The sequence below is a fragment of the Heterocephalus glaber genome, unplaced genomic scaffold, assembly GCF_053883595.1.
Source record: "Heterocephalus glaber isolate CG9 unplaced genomic scaffold, H.glaber_assembly_v1.0 deba00000818, whole genome shotgun sequence".
NCBI classification, from domain to species: Eukaryota; Metazoa; Chordata; class Mammalia; order Rodentia; family Bathyergidae; genus Heterocephalus; species Heterocephalus glaber.
Genome location: NW_028258164.1, coordinates 3,031,159 through 3,048,401, shown reverse-complemented (window position 1 = coordinate 3,048,401; position 17,243 = coordinate 3,031,159). Strand labels below are relative to the sequence as shown.

Below are 17,243 nucleotides of genomic sequence, written 5' to 3'. Positions count from 1 at the left end.
AAACAACTTTGCTAGATCAAACAGGATTGTCTTCAGTTTTACTAATCACAATTTTATTAAAAACTAGTTAAGTAGGAAAAAAACCTTTGTATATGATTTTAGTTTAATGTAATATAAAAGCACAACTTCCAACTTCCTTGGATAGAAGGCTATTTACATGTGTATTAAAGGAATTTTCTCTTTCAAGTTTTCTAGGCTATTTAATCAAGTTACTTACAATGTACACATTTCTGAGTATATCCCATTGTGACATTGTTTATTTTGAAATTTTTTTGCATTCAGTTTAAAAGATGCTTCTTCCCAAGAAATTGAACTTTTCTGTCAAATGCACTTGACTGAATAGCAGAGTTGGGTTCATAAAATGGATTCATTGCAAACTTTATATATAAATCATAGACATCAGTAAAGAAGTTCTTTATTCCATCTTCTTGCCTTATATCATGAAGCATAATAAATCTCATATGGCCTGCAGTGACAAATGCTGACACAAACCACTCTTCGAATTTGTCCACAGTTTTCAAGTACATGTTGTTTGAAAGCCACATGTTTTCACCCACAAGGTCAAGAGCAGCGTGAACTATGAACTGATTCAGATGACGATGATCATCTTTGGATTCTGCTTTCCCAGCTGGCAAAAATTCCATTTCAAAAACTGGATTATCATGGTGGCCAATAATTACAAAGTAGAAGCTTCCAGACATTGTCTTTAGTATATGGCTCCTGTCGAGAGACTCCGCCAACGGAAACGCCCAGTCAATTCCCAGGTTTAAAACCCATGCTCCACAGCTTCAACCCGGACTCCTGGAGCAGTCCTCGCCAGACCCTCTTGGAGAATGAGTTCTCGCGAGATGTGGGTTGAGATTCCGGTCCGCGCTGCACAGCTGATCTCCTGCACTGTGGCCATCCCTCCAAAGGCTGCCACGCTCAGAGAATCTCTGGGGGCATCGGAATGGTCTCTGAGCAGTGAAAACTCGGTCCTCCCTCGCTGCTGGGCCTCTCCCTCCTGTTCTCCGCCCTCCAGCAGCCTTTGAGAGTCTCGCCTAGATCACGGCCCCGCCTACCCTTCAGATTTTAGTTTAATGTAATATAAAAGCACAACTTCCAACTTCCTTGGATAGAAGACTATTTACATGTGTATTAAAGGAATAGAGACAGTACAGTACAAGACTGACAACTGACTTTGAGTAGCACGTTAATGAAATTAAAATTTTTTTGTTCTTTTTAAGTTGCTGTATCTTCCAAATTCTTCAACGTCAATATTTTTGTCTTCATTAAGGAATAATTGACAAATAAAAATTAGTTATATTTATGGTCTACAATTTAATGTTTTGGAACACATAGTGAGATAATCTACTTAATATACATGTGCTTCCAAAATGCATTCATATACCCATTAATTCACACTCACATAAACTGCAGTTTAAATGTTCACGTTACTATAAAGCTTCAAGTATTTTATTTGAGGATTCTGGATTCCTTGAAAGAGTCAGATTACATACAAAATTTATTCATAATTATAATATACTATAGATCATAGATAGATTGATAGCATATAGATACACAGGCCGATAGACAGACACATAGATAGGTAGATAGGTACTACACATATCAATCCCAAAAGAACAGTATTGCTTTGTAGCTAGTGCTGACTCTGGTCCAGGAATAATAGTTCACCAACCTTTTCAGGTCATTTGGTTAAATTTTTCTTATATTTTCAGAGAACAAACATGAATTTTAATTTCTACCAAATCATAATTTAACAACTTGTATTTATCATATATTTATCTTAATTATTCTTTAGCTCTATACCTTTCCTCCTGATCTGGAACTGAACTAAAAACCAATTTCACAGAATAGACATCAGAATAAAATTATGTCACTACTATAAGCTCTGTGTTCTTAAGGCTAGACAGTGAAAATTTCTTTACATTTCAATTATAGAGGTTATTTTACAATAAATAGTTTTACAGTGAATAAAGAAAATAAAAAATCTATTTTCCCCACATTTTGGCTGATGTGAATAGAATTGCCATACCTACAGATGTCATATTTGAGATTTTGATTTTAATTTTTAAATTAATTGGTCCATTTTAGATATACATAATGATCACATTCATCATAGGGAATTTATACCTGTACAAGATATATCTTGATTCTTCTTTTTTTCCTATTTCCCTCCCCTCCCTTCAACCTCTCTCGCTCCTTATTTACAAAAGCTTTGTTTCCAGTTTTTCCTTCTTTTCTCATTTTTTCTTTTCCCTTTCTTCCTTTCCCCTCTCCCATCCCTAATTCCCCTTTCCATTTGAACTTTTTTTTCTTATTTCACAATAACTATTGTACATTTGGGTCATTATTTACACTTTATCTTTCTCACACCAGAGAAACAGTGAGCTATGTACATATATGTTTGATTTATTTCACTTAAGAGCATGGTCTCAAGGTACATCTATTTATTTAGAAATGTCTCAAGTTTATCCTTCTTTTTTTTTGGTACCAGGGATTGAACTCGGGACCTTGTGCTTGCGAGGCAGGTGGCGGAACCACTGAGCTAAATTCCTGGCCCAAGTTTATCTTTCTTTATGGGTAATACTCCATTGTATTAAAAAAAAACTACATCTTCCTTATCATTGGTTTATAGGCATTTGGGCTGTTTCCAAGATTTAGCTATTATAAACTGTGTTGCTACAAACATGGATGTGCATGTATCTCTGTAGTATGATACTTTTGATTCTTTCTGGAAGATAAAAAGGGTAATAAGTGGATCTAATGGAACCTCTAGTTTAGTTTCTGAGGAATCTCCACACTAATTTCCATAGTGGTTGCACCAGTCTACACTCCCATCAAGGGAACACCACAATCTTTGTCAACAATGACCTTTAGCAGAAGAGCTGGCTGGATGCTAAATCAGACAAATGCCTAGCATCCCCAGGCCAGGCCTGATCTGCATAATAATCTTCTGCCTTTATAAATGTTTTTGGTTTGTTTTTTTCTGGTACCGGGGATTGAACTCGGGTCCTTGAGCTTGTGCAGCAGGCTGCAAAACCACTGAGCTAAATCTCTGGCCCTTCTGCCTTTATAAATGTGACTGAAGGGAAGGTTATTCTTACACTGGCCTGTGAAGGAAAGAGCAGAAACACGGGGCTGAAAACTATTAAACTTAATGTTCTCAGATCCATTAATTAATTTTAAAGTTTGGGTTTAAGAAATTTTTCTTTTCAGTTGGATTCTAGAAACACAAAACTTCATCTTTAAGAGTATTTTTAAATCCTCTTCAGGCTTCCTTAAAGCATTTTATTCTTAAGCACTTTTATGAAACTCACGAGCTCTACATATCTAAGCTAACAAAGCACCATCAGGACATCTATTCCTGATGTATGCAAAATCAGAGCAAAGATCCTTTGGCACCTTTTAATGATATCCTTCATGGAAGTTCGATGCAGTTCTTTCGTCTCTTAAGTTCAATCTTTCAGGTTTTGCTTAGCTGGTAAGTCTACTTCTTGCATTTTCAAAGTGCCTGTTTCTCACAAACATCTTTTCTACTGATTTAAGTTTTAAGAATTTCTCTGAGTCTTTGCATTGTTTTCTTTGGTGTTTATTATTTAAATGTTTATATTCCTTCAGATGGCTTTGATCAATTTAATTAAAATCCATCCTTTTGCTATCATTGAAGTAGATTTGCAAATTTCTAAATAAAGATGATTCTTTATTTCAGATAATTAATATAGATGGAGTGAAAGAACCATGTTAGGTGTTATGTATCTTCATATACTTCATATTCTCTGAAGAGCTGTTAGTTGGAACACCTTAATCCAGATATGGATAGATAGCAGCTGAAAGTATTCAGATACCAATACTCCAGATTATCTGCTAAAAGTGTCTATACTATAACTCTAATAAGTAGTAGTGGGTTGACCTTTTCATCATTTTATGGAAAGTGTATAAAAATCTAATGAGGTCAATAGCCTGTAGTCCTTAGAACTGAGACTTAGTCCTAATCTAAACTTAAAAACCATACAAAAACACTTGAGGAGGATTCTCTGACATGACTAGAAGGTGAACGGAACCGGTTACTACAATAATTAGGGTCTGCCTCCATGGAACTTGTCCTAAAAGTATTTTTCTCGGCATTTAAAAAGCCAGGAACTGGAACTTCACTGAGTTCCAGAATTGATTGCCAGCATACTTTTGTTCCTGCTGGCTAATAAATGTCAAAATATGTGGCAAAACTTGGTCTAAGGCTTGCTGTTATTATAAAAAGCTACTTGTACAAAAAATATTTAAATGTTGGCACATCCCACATGTATTTCTTTTTGAGGCTATCCATATCTTTGATGTGATGGAAGGGGAAAACTAATGTGAAGGACACAAAATCAGGGTCATCAGTAAAACTACTATAACTATTTAAAGAGAGGACCCTTAATACAGAGAATTGGTTAATTGGAAGGAATTGGTAGACTGCAAGGAAAGAAGGGTAATGAGGTAATGATGATAAAAATGCAGGAAGCTTCTGCACCCAGATTTTTGTTTTTGTTTTTTGCAAAAGAAAGAGTTTAAAATTTTGGTTTGTGCACGAATTCCCCAAGATGAATATAATTATTATATGCTACACACATACTAATAAAAAAGTGTAGATGATTAACAACAAAAAGTTATGTAAATTTAAAAGGTAGGAATAGAGGTGAACTCAGATCTCAGAGAAAGGAACACAATCCAGGGTCACTAAGTCTGTCACTACTCTAGAACTGTAGAAAAGGACTGCAAACTGAACCAAATGTCAGTGAGAGAACCACTGCCTGGAAGTGCTACCAGAAGAAGGATATAGAACAGGAAGTTTATAGCCCTTTTTCTTCTGCTTTCTGATTCTCCTTTAGTGTTCTATACTATCGGTGACCAACAGGAAGAGAACTGGAAACACAGAAATATTTCCAGAACGCCAGCCTAGCACCAGAAAACAGACTATAAAGAAAAGAACTTAATAATCACCACATTGGCTTTGGCCATCGCAACACACAGAAATTCAATACCCCTTTGGCAATGACAGGTTTGGGGGCAGCCAGGTAAAACCATTTCGGCTAACTAGGCCTATGAGGACGTCAGTTCAGGATTACTTTTTATACTGTGGAATATAGAGCTCATAGAGAGCACAGTTTATAAAATAGAATTTCCATAATGTTTAAGTAGAATTTAAAGATGAATTATAAAACCAAACGATTTAAACTCATCACTCAGTTTAAGGGATATAACATTGTATACCTTAGGAGCCTCTTGTTGACTTCATATTCTTCTTTCTTAATTACTCAAATGTAATCATAACTTTGAAATTTGTGTTAATATTTCTGTTGCATTTCTTTATACTCTAATCACTTATATATGTATTGTTTTAAAACATATTGCAGGTAAATTTTACCATAAAGACATATTCACTAATTCACTGAGGCCCACGCAGGTATTACTATCGACACATTAATCAAAAGATACACAAATCCAGAGAATTTCAGTTTATTCCACCGGCTAGCAAAACCATGTCTTTCTTTGCCAGCTTACAAGTTGTGAATCATGTTTAAATGCTAATCATACCGGATACTTGTGAAAACTAATAAAACTTGAAGCTTACTAAATGGTCTGTCATTAGAGGCACTTCTCAATGGTGATACTACAGCTGACATTTACTAAAAAATGGCGGTTTCCCTGCATTACCTAAAATTGGCTATTTCCCTGAAAATTAGCTTCTGTTAATCATCCAGACTTGCATTTTACCAGTGTCTATGGCAGAGCATCCAGAAAGTAGTTCGTTTCTCCCTGCATGCTAAAAGTGTAACCATGAGGTCAATTTTCCACCTCTCATTTTAGTGAAATTATAAATAGCACCTTCTTCATATATCTTTATGGTAAAATTTACTATGAAAACTACTCACGATTAGTATTGTCAAAATTACTTTCAATCCTATGATTAACCTGTAACATCCATATTTCTTACTCTCTCTTTACACCAATGGGAAAATGCTAGGGGAAACCTCTTGAGAGCACTGGTCAAAGCCTATATATTATATTGGTGTGTTATCTATTGTGTTCAAAAACTATCTATGAAAAAGGATTTTGCTATGCAATTTTTAATTCAGAGAGCAACAGCACAGTTTATTTTTCTAAAGATTATTTGCTAAATAAATGAGATTAACTTTATTAAAAATGTAATAGTACTTAATGCTGTAAAAATAGCATAAAATATGATTATATTGACTGCTTTTATACCCTTTAAGACAGAAATTTGCCATAAGCTTCAGTTTTATTTAAATTAAGGACAATTTACTTATTGTGACTTCTTTCCTAATAATTGTTCTCTTTTTTCTGAATGTGCATCTAAATTCCCATTGATGCCTTTCTGTATTGTGTAAATAGCACAAGTGTCAATAAGGAATGTTCTAAAAAATTGTGTTGCATATATATAATTCAGGATATATCTAATAAGCATTTAAACTTAAATGAAATGTACTTTGAATTAAAAATTTAAGAATTAGAAAATATACTTCCAAAATTTTCATTTTTAGAATGATTTAAAAGTGAATATAAAGGACTAGATAATAGAGAAAACTAACTTTTATCCTTTTATATATTCATAAGAGACTTATTAAACAATTCATCTTCTTAAGCACCACTAAAATTTACCAGAGCTGTGACCCTGTATTTTGATAGATCAAATTGAAACTTAGAAAACAATTTTCAGAATATAACAAATCCATTTGGAAAGTTTAAATGGCAGCTCTGACTTTGACACAAATGAACATTTAAAATGAAATTGATAGAAATTTGGTTGTTGTCCCGAGTAACTTTTTTTCAATTTTTCAATGTCATTTTAGATTCAGCAAAAATAGTTCCAAAATAGATCAAAAGTTATATTCGCTGAAAATGTCTACTACTTTAAAAGAGAAATAGTGTTCTTCATGGAACGTATTAAAGTTGAGGGGAAAAAGGAGGATGCTAGTAGAATATATTAATATGTGCAATTTTTAACTCCTGCTTAATCTATGTATTAAAATTAATGGTTAATAAAGAAGTTTTTGTGCTCTAAGAAAAATAAAAATAAAAATAAAATAAAATATATTGCAGGATAGAGAATCAATCCTAAAGTGAATCTATACAAAAGTAGATAACCTATTTTTTTGAAAGTAGTTCAAATGTACTTTAGTGGAGAAAAGACAATCTTTTCAACAAATGGTGCGTGAACAATTGGGTACTCCAAGGCAAAAATAAACATTTAATTAGATCTATACTTTATACCATATACTAACATACACACACACACACACACACACACACACACACACACAGAATCAAGATGGATCACAGAATTAAATGTAAGACCTAAAACTATGACATTACCAGAAAAAACATAGAAAGTTTTTCTGAACTTGTGTTAGGCAAATAATTCTTATATGTGATATTAAAGGAATAATTCATAAAAGAACAAATTGATAAATTAGAGTTCATCAAAATCAAAAATTTTCTCGTCCTCAAAAGACACTGAGAAGAGAATGAACAAACAAGGAATAAATGTTCCCAAAGCTTATATCTGATAAAGACTTGTATTCAGAACATTTAAAGAACTCTTAAAACTCAATAAATAAAGCAAACAGCACAATCTTTAAAAATGAGTAAAAGATCATAATAGATATTTCACTACAGAAATAAACATATGAAAAGATGCATGTGAATGAAAAAATACTAGACAGCTCTCTGAATGCCAAAGCTAAAAAAACAAACAAACAAGATTAATCATACCAGGTGATGACAAAGATATGGAAAGATTAGAATGCTCATACTCTCCAGGGGGAAATGTAAAATGGCACAAACTCTTTAGAAAACAATTGGATGGTCTCTTAAATAGTTAAATATATACTCAACATGGATTCACCCATTCTACTTGAAGAGAAAAAGAAATACAAGGGGTGATCAAATATACAATGAAGGCTTAAATTAAAAATTATTTCACTAAAAGAAAGACACATACTATTTTAATTGCTTTCAAAATACTTCCTCTTGATTAGAACTCACAAATCTTGATGACCACACCCATCTTGCCACTTTCTGAAGCAGTTCTGGATATCCTCTTGGTAAATGTCTCTAAGTGGTATGATTTTAAAAATGCAGTGAATGCTGATACCAAGAACAGTCCAGTGAAAAGGCAGGTGTGTAGAAACATTACAGTGTGCGCTCAACTTACCTTAATCACTGGATCTGCCACAGAGCAACATGTGGCTCTTTCCCAAAGTCAAAATGACCATAAAAGTTAAATGTTTTGAATGGGTTTAGAACAAGGAGGCAACAATGGCATCGCAACTAAGGACATGAAAGAGGACTACTGGAACTGATTCAGAAAGTAGGAAGAAGGATGGGGTAATTGTGTTCAAAGCAAGGGCATTTGGAGGGAGATTACTGGTTACATATCTTTTATTGTAATAATTTTTTAATTTAATCATTCATCATATGTTTTGATCATAAACTGTACATATTTATAGAAATATTTATAAAGGAACATAATAGTAGCTTTATTTGTAATAGATCAAATTCAGAAATAATCAGAGGAAGTGTTTTGGACTGAGGGATATGTTTATTGTCAGAACTATGATCATGAATTCATAAAAATATGCATACTTTAAAATCTGTCAGATTTTATATTTATGTATATGCAGTCCATTGTATGTCAATGGTGCCTCAATAATGCTAATTTTTTTAAAAAACAATTTACTTACTTTTGAACTTTATACAGTTCATGAGCTGCATAACTGTTTCGTTTGTGGTCCCATAAGATAATGGAGCTGAAAATTTCCTATTGCCTAGTCACAATGTAGCCATTTTAACACTGTAGAGCAACTCATTGTTCACATATTTGTATTGTTACTAGTGTAAATAAAGTTACTGTGAGACCATTGCAAACAAAGTCTTTGTAAATACAGGGGGGTGGAGGGGACGAAGGGAGGGCAGGGGAATGGGGAAAAAATAAGAATGAAGATACATCATGTAAAGGTACAAGTTCCCAATGATGAATGTAACTGTATTGTATACCTAAAATGTACCAATAAACTTAATGAAAAAAGTATAGTACATAAAATAATGTACAGTACAGAATATTTGATAATTATAATAAGCAAGTTATTTATGTATTTTTTATACTTTTTACCATTATTTTAGAGTATATTCATTCTACTTATTAAAAAACTTTCTATAAAAGGTATGCCATATTATGTCAGCAAGCTCATAAATCTGTTTTTGCATCATTTTCTCTTGTGATTTTCTCTCATGCTGTTTAGTTAATGACCCTTGGAGCAATACACTAGTGCGTGTGTGTGTGCGCGCGTGCGCACAAGCACTCAAGTGTTTGTGTATGTGTTTATGTAGCCTATGTGTACAACAGGCTTTATTATCTTGGTTTGCATTAAATATATGCTATGATAATTGTACAACAAAATTTCCTAATGATGTTATTTCTCAAAATATACCCCAAGATAAAATAATACATGATTGTACAAATAAAATTATATTGAAAGATTTTTTTCTTACAGTTACACTTAATTTTTTTCATTCCATATTATCTTTTTAATATTCTCCCTCTAGATTAATTGGCTATAGCTTATGTGTATAATGTATTGCAATATATTGACCAATTTTGCTGGTGTATATAATACATTCAAGCACCTTTTAGTCTTTGTGTGCCCATGATATTGTCACATATGGATGGATTGTGAAGTGATTAGCACAATCAAGCTAATTACTATATTCATTTGCACATATAATTATCATTTTCCAACACAAATTAACAAATACTATAAAAGTGGTTACCAAGGGCCAGGGGTGAGGGAAAAGGGGAGATGTTGGGTACAAACCTTCAGTTATGAGGTCAATAAATACTTGGATACAATGTATGACATGGCAACTATAGATAATAATAAAGAATTGTGTTATAGAATTTAGCAAATAAGGGCTGGGGATTTAGCTCAGTGTCATCGCGCCTGCCTCACAAGCACAAGGTCCTGAGTTTGATCCCCAGTACCAAAAAAAAATAATAATAAAATAAGGAGGAATTCAGCAAATAAAATATCTCTCAGGTCTTTTTACTACATACATATACATGCACACCCACACATGCACATGCAAATGATTACATACACACCACTCTTAAATGAGTGTTCTTTTACTTACAGATAAATCCTTACTGTTTGATAAAAGGTGCTACATCTATGGAGAACTTTTTCCTAAGTGAAATGAGGAAACAAAAAACAGAAAAGTTGGAACAACACTGATGCAATCACCTTTTAATCTTGTGCACGATGCATTTATTCTTACCTAATTAGACCAGCTACTGTCCCTCTGTTGAGGACCCTACTCTGACTATATAACATCAGGGTCAAAAGAGAAAGAAAAGTCATAGGTTTTTGTTGCAAAACAAAACCCCTGGCTTATTGTTATCAATGCTGAGAAGCAGCAACCTCTTCAAATAGCTCCCCTGAAACAGCCTTAATCTTAGTGGCTGGCAGGAGCTATGAGAGATTTAATGTGCTATTAGTGGAACACGTGGTACCATTCTGAATTACACTTGGTAGAACATTATTAGAACTAAAGTGCCATATTAATGTCTTATGAGGCTGTAAACTTGTTGAAAATGCACCTGAATTCTCTCGGAGGTAAGAAAATGAAGATGTAAGTGAGCCTTGGGCAAGTGTTTAGCTTTGCAGTTTATTTTCTGCTTAACAATAATGGGAGAAGGAGAAGCAAATTCCTATTACTCGTGATTCATGCAGCAATACACTTTCACCTCAGGTGGACAACTTTGGAGTGATGAATCTGTTTGCATCTTTATACCTAGGAGAGAGATTCTTAAGATCTGGACTATGAATAGTAGACAGTGTGAGGCACCAGACCATTTAGAGAAATCCATTAGGTGCAATTTGTTCCAATTAATATGAAAGCCTAGCATTCTCCAAAGCACTTCCTAAGATAAGCAGTAAGTGGATCGATATTTTACAGATTCTGTTGATTAGGTTAACCAGACTATAAGGCATTAGGATGCTCAGTCACTAATTGTTGTGCTGAACAAAGTCTTTCATTTTCCAGTAAAATATGCCTCTTTGGCTTGACTTTTCAAATTCCCACTCTTTTTTTTTGTAGAATATGATCTCTGAACAAAAGTTATTAGTAGATTTTGGTGAAAAAGCTCTATACAAAAACTGGTACTATTGTGATTTAGATCTAGAATGTCCCTCAAAACTCTCATGCACTCATAGGCAAGGTCTGGGGAAGGTTATTGGATCATGAAGGCTCTATACTCATCAGGGGATTTATCCCTGACTGCCACGAGGTGAGCAGATTTCCTCTGCCAGGCCTTCCCACCATGCCTTTTCTGCCTGGAGCTGGCTGACCGGGACTGTAACTCCAGGCCAAAATAAACCTCTCTTCCTTTATGTTGAGGATGTCAGGTATTGTGTTCTGGCAATGAAGAAAGTGACTTGGATGGATGCATCTTGAGACTATAATATTAAGTAAAATAAATCAGACTCATATGATTTAAATATTACATAGTTTCTCCTATATGAAAAATCCAAACTATGAGTAAAGCGCAAAATAAAGATAAATAATTGAAAGTAGGGAGATCTTTTTCAAATGGAAAGAGGACAAAGAAATGGCACAGAAGGAACAGGGAATGAAAAAAAAAAAAAAGAATTGAAGGGGAAAAGTGGCAATGGAGCTTTTCCAACTGGGAAGGAGACCAAGAGTTGTAAGAGACAGGGAGGGATGGGAGTGTAAGGCATATTATGTACATGTACCAACTTCCCATGATAAATGTAACCATTACGGACTGCAAGTACATAACAATAATAAATATAAGAAAAATAATTTTACCATTTGCTAATTCCCTTTACTACCCCGAAGAATAATGAATCAAAATCATTTGCTTCTTAAAAGTTTCTACTGAATGGTTTCGCCGCCTGCTGCGCAAGCACAAGTACCCGAGTTCGATCCCCGGTACCAAAAAAAAAAAGTTTCTACTGAAAATCTAAACACAAGTGTTTGTGTTTTTGTAGTTTTGTATATTGATAACTTTCTAAAATCAAAATACCAAATAACTCAACAAGAACAAATGATTTTGAATATGAGTGAACTTTATAGAATTGTAATAGATTCAAAGAATCAAGCTCTGACAAGTTATAGTCACATATGTAACTATGGAAGAAAAAGAGCTAAATATATCTAGTACTGTATTATGCATATAATAAACACACACATTAACTACTTTGTTTATATATTTTAACACATATTTCTTAAAGATTTCATGTCATGAATCCTGAGAGAACTAGGCATTAATGACATTGAATTTCGGTGAGAGCGAAAAGAATCAGTCTGAAGAGATTTCTCGTCTGCTTACTTCAGACTCCATAGTAAATCTTTGATTTTGTCCATGAATGCTCATTCCCAAGGAAAGTCTCTGATAGTTGTCCATTTGGATAAACAGCAATTGCAGGCTTCCCCAAGGCAATCTTCAAGAGCTATGTTTTATTGTGTTTTGCCTAAGTGTTAGTTTTCTCAAGGGCTGGCACAGAAAGAAACTAAATATTCCTTTTATTCACTTTATTACTTCAGACACATTGTTTACCCATTTATATGCACCTATTAGAAACTATTAAGTATTAAACATAATTAATAGATATCACTTTTAAAATATAGGTAATAGATTTGATATCAGTTGAAATATATTAAGAGAATTGTTTCAGAAAAGAAATAGCCTTCCTAGATCAATCTCCATCAATACAAACTCCTTGTTGTTCAAAACATAAATTCAAATGCACGGCAGGAGACAAAGATAGTGATGCACCATCTTATTGTGTTGCCTTCTTTCCCACCACCTAGCTGTTTTCTCACTTTTTAAAGTACACCCTTGTCTTGTGGAAGCACTTTTTTGGTTACTGACATTGGAAGAGACTTTAGAAATTCATATTGGCATCTTTAATTCACAGAAAAAAACCCTGATCTTATAGAGTTTAAAATGAGAAGGCAAACATCATACTGCAAAGCCCTCCGAATGTATCTCTTCTGCCTCTCACTTCAATAATTTTGTCATACACAATTATCTTGAATTCTCAATAAAATCATTTTCAAAAATCACTTCATATAGTTTTTCATTGATAAAACTTTCATCTGACACTGAAGTTAGATTCTTTTTTAGTCTACATGTTTCACTGACAAATTTCATTGGACAATTTTTCTATTCAAACCATGAATCTAAATTCTGAGAATACTGAATTGAACAAAACATGAAAATCCCTATCTTATTGAAGCATACAGTCTCGATTACACAATAAAATTTCTCATAGTCTAGGTCATCTCTTGCACCTTGGTATTGTGTCTTTGCTCAGGAATGTTTTACACAAGGGTTTATGAAATTCCTAAAAATATTCTTTCAATGACCTGAGCAGCAGTGATTATTCCAGTTTCAAATTAAGAACTGCAATGCAACAAGAAGTGAATATAGCAAGAAAAGCATAGGATAAAAAGTGGTATGATTTTCAATAGTGATAAGCCTAACAGAAGGTAGAGTTCTGACTGATTTACATAAAAATTGATAGGTGTAACTGATATTTAGTCAGCACCCATTTAACAGCTGATCCTGATATTTTGTTTGCTATCAACTGCAAGTACCTAGAACCATGTGTTTTACATAATAATTGCTCAGTAAATATCAGCAAAATTAAAGGAAAGATAATATAAACCACATATTATGTTAAATTCCAGATAATAAAATATTGTCACATTTTGTTAGACGCTCCTAATCTTATGAAAGATCACAGTGTTTCTTAATGCCTTTTATTGGTAAAATATTGTGCTAGGTACTGTGTTGGAGATTTTTAAATATAAAATACATAAGGGAGGGATCTTATTTAAATTCTAGTAAAAATACAATATTGCTATTTTTGTGATAAATATTTTGAAAAATAAGGCTTCAAATCGTTAGCTTCTATTTGGCACTGGGGGAATCAGAAAAATTGTCATTGAAGCAGTGATATTTCAGCTGGATCCATGACTTCAGTTGGACTCTTACTGTCTCTCTGTTCTAATCCTCAGTAGGAAACGTGAAGCTTTTAAGAAACTACAGTCAAATGGAATTGGATTAATAAAAGGCCTTAAAAGGAGAAATTAATGCTTAGATAGTGTTAAAAGTCATTTTTGACCACGTATACAATGATCTTCTTTATCTTAGCAGAATCATTCAAAACAAAGTACAATTCCCCAAACATACATTATTTCCTTTTGAGTTTCCTTGTCTCTGATCACTGTTGTTTCCTCTGCAAAAAAAGACTTCCCCAAATCTCTCTTGTATTAGGTATTCTCAAGAGCATACTTACCTTGATTGCTTGCTAGGAAGATTCACAGAACTCATCAAATAGTCACACTCATGGTTATGATTTGTTATAGCAAAATGATACAGATAAATATCAGTAAAGGTCAAAGTACATGGGGGTGATAATGGAGGAAACAAAGTGTAAGCTTCCAAGAGTCCTTTCCCAGTAGAATACCGAACTCAATTCTTCCAATAAGTTGTGACAAATTCTGTGAATGAGGTCTGATAAGGAAGCTCCTCCAGATTTCAAGTAAGATGTTTACTTACATCTAAGACACTAGTGTTGCTACTCAGATTTCCACTGCTGTAACAAAATACCTGACAAAATCAATTTAAGGAAGTAAAGATTTTTTTCTGATGGTTTCAAAGGTCTCAGTCTGTTTAGCTGATCCCAATGCTGTGGACCTGAAGTAAGGCAGAATATCACAGTGGAAGAGCGTGGCAGTGGAAAGCTGCTCACCTTTTATACAGACCACACAATAAAAACTTTTAAAATTGTGCTATTTTTTCTCACAGCCTACAAAAATGTTTGAAAAGTAAGGCACTACCTTATATGGGTCACTTTTTCACAAGGAAATCCTAGGCATTGTCAGTTGAATTTGGAACAATCTTCAGGAAAAAAAGTCTTGGGTTTTGTAAAAAAACAAAAGTCAAAAAAGTTTTTGCAAACACTGAAAAATAAAGAATGCTATTATTTCTCTAGGCATTGGTTTGTTTTCATCTTGATCTGGGAAGAATTCAAATTATATTCATAAATCATACAGTTGAAATCTTGGGGTATCAAGCTAAGGGAAAAGTCTCACCAATCATGAGATTTGTTTACATAGTACTAATTCCATAGCTGTTCCCTCATGTAGTCTACAACTTCAAGATGACCGAAATTCAAGACTACTCATTTTACACAATTATTTCATTTTTGTTTTTAAGTCTGAGAGATATCTGTCAGAATTATTTAAATCTTATCCTCTCTAAAGGCAAAATAATACTATAAGAGAAACTCTCACTTTTAGAATACTAGAATTTTAAAGGTCAAGCAATCCACCCAAATTATATTATCCAATTTTATCATGGAAAAGGATGCCCCCAGAAATGAAGTGGCTTGCCCAAGGTCAGACAGTTGGCTAAGAGGGAAGCTAGACTTCAATTCTGTATGAACAATTTGTTATATCTGAAACTTTCTTCTCTTTATTATTATTTTTTTCTGGTACCAGGGATCAAATTCAGGACCTTGTACTTGCAAAGCAGGCATGGTGCCACTGAGCTAAATCCCCAGCCCCTATCTTCTGTTTATAAAATCAGTGTCAATTATAAATACGTAATCAAAGGAATTATTAAATATGCATATATAAAAAACCACATTTTAATATTGTGGAAATTTAATTATGAAAAACATCAAGCTACTCTTTATGCATGCTATCAAAATGACAGAGCAGGGTAACAGAATATTAAGAAGTGCAGCTCAAGCCCCATAGCTGTCTGCAGAAGACTTCCTTCCTGCTCCTCTGTTCTCCTCAGGCCTGCAAGTGATTGGACAAAGTCCACATACATTACGGAGGGGAAACTGCTCTACTTAAAATACATCAACTTCAATGTAAATCTTACCCAAAAACACTTCACAGGAATATCCAGAATAATGTTTCAACAAAATTCAGGGCATGGTAGCCCACTAAAATTAACACATTTGAAGTAACCATGATAACCATATTTTAGACATAGGGTAGGTTGAGAAAACTCTTATCTGGTTTGATATGAATAATATTAAACAATGGTCCACTGATCAAATATATCTTTTATACATAAGTGCCCAATTTTCAGGAACATATCCTTGAAATTAAACATTAATATTTTCATAAAATGTTTGAATAATTTATAATGAATATGAACAGAACATATTAAAATAATACTTGGAAACATTCTAAAAATGTTATTTGGCTGTATTATCACGACAAAACAATTTTTTGTTTTCTTCATATATATGTCAAATATATTAATATATATGTATTTTGGTCAGATATACACATATATATTTCAAATCCTTTGTTTTGTGTCATACTAAAGAATTTTAGTATATGTGCTGCCGAAGCAAGCACAAGAATTTTAAATGGAATTGGAGCTCTCTTTCTATAGCACTCCTGCCTTATTTAGTTCCATTTCCTCAAATTTTGATATTTTTAGCACATGAGCATGTATTCTTAAAAATCTCTTATAGAACATTTTAAACCTGATCTGAATATAAAAATATAATATAGACTTCTCTGGAAGTTAATTTTTAATTCATATTAATTTTACTTCTGTAAATGTAATGTAAAATAAATGTAAATCATTTATTTCATTACTGAATATTCCACTTTGTGAATATACCAAAATTGACATTTAAGTTCCTTTCTATTGTTAGTTTAATGCATCTATGAGACTCCTTTTATAGATGTTTTTGTAACTATATACAAAATTTTCTTATAATCTTACTACTTAAAGTATGAGTAGGAATACTGCTGAGGCAAAATACCTGATACCCAAAGTTAAAGGTGGAAAGGTTTATTTTAGCCCACAGTTCTTAGATAGTTGGCTGTCTCTGAGGCTGGGTGGCATGTCAGAGGGGCATCTCAGAAGAGAAACAGTTTATGGTGGGCAGAAGGTAGGAAGGCAGCAAGGCAGCAAAGCAGAGAATTAGTGAAGAAGCAGCAGCAAATACTGACAGCAGCCCTCTTTTTGTCCCTTATATTTTATCCAGGCTATATGCCCTTAGGGCATCCAGGGAGGGCCTTCCCATTATCCACACCCAGAAGTATGCCATACCAATCAGTGGGCTAATTTAGTAATCACACACCCTAGATCCCAGCATCACATGTTTGATCCC

The 17,243-nt window shown here is 33.6% G+C and overlaps 1 protein-coding gene across 1 annotated transcript; it reads right to left on the bottom strand.

Moving 5' to 3' along the window:
* Window positions 1–200: 200 nt before the first annotated feature.
* LOC101697812 (trafficking protein particle complex subunit 2-like) lies at window positions 201–770 on the bottom strand. Its single transcript, XM_004863970.3, has one exon. The coding sequence runs from the start codon at window positions 699–701 to the stop codon at window positions 279–281; it is 423 nt and encodes a 140-aa protein (XP_004864027.1). The 5' UTR covers window positions 702–770; the 3' UTR covers window positions 201–278.
* Between the last annotated feature and the right edge of the window lie 16,473 nt (window positions 771–17,243).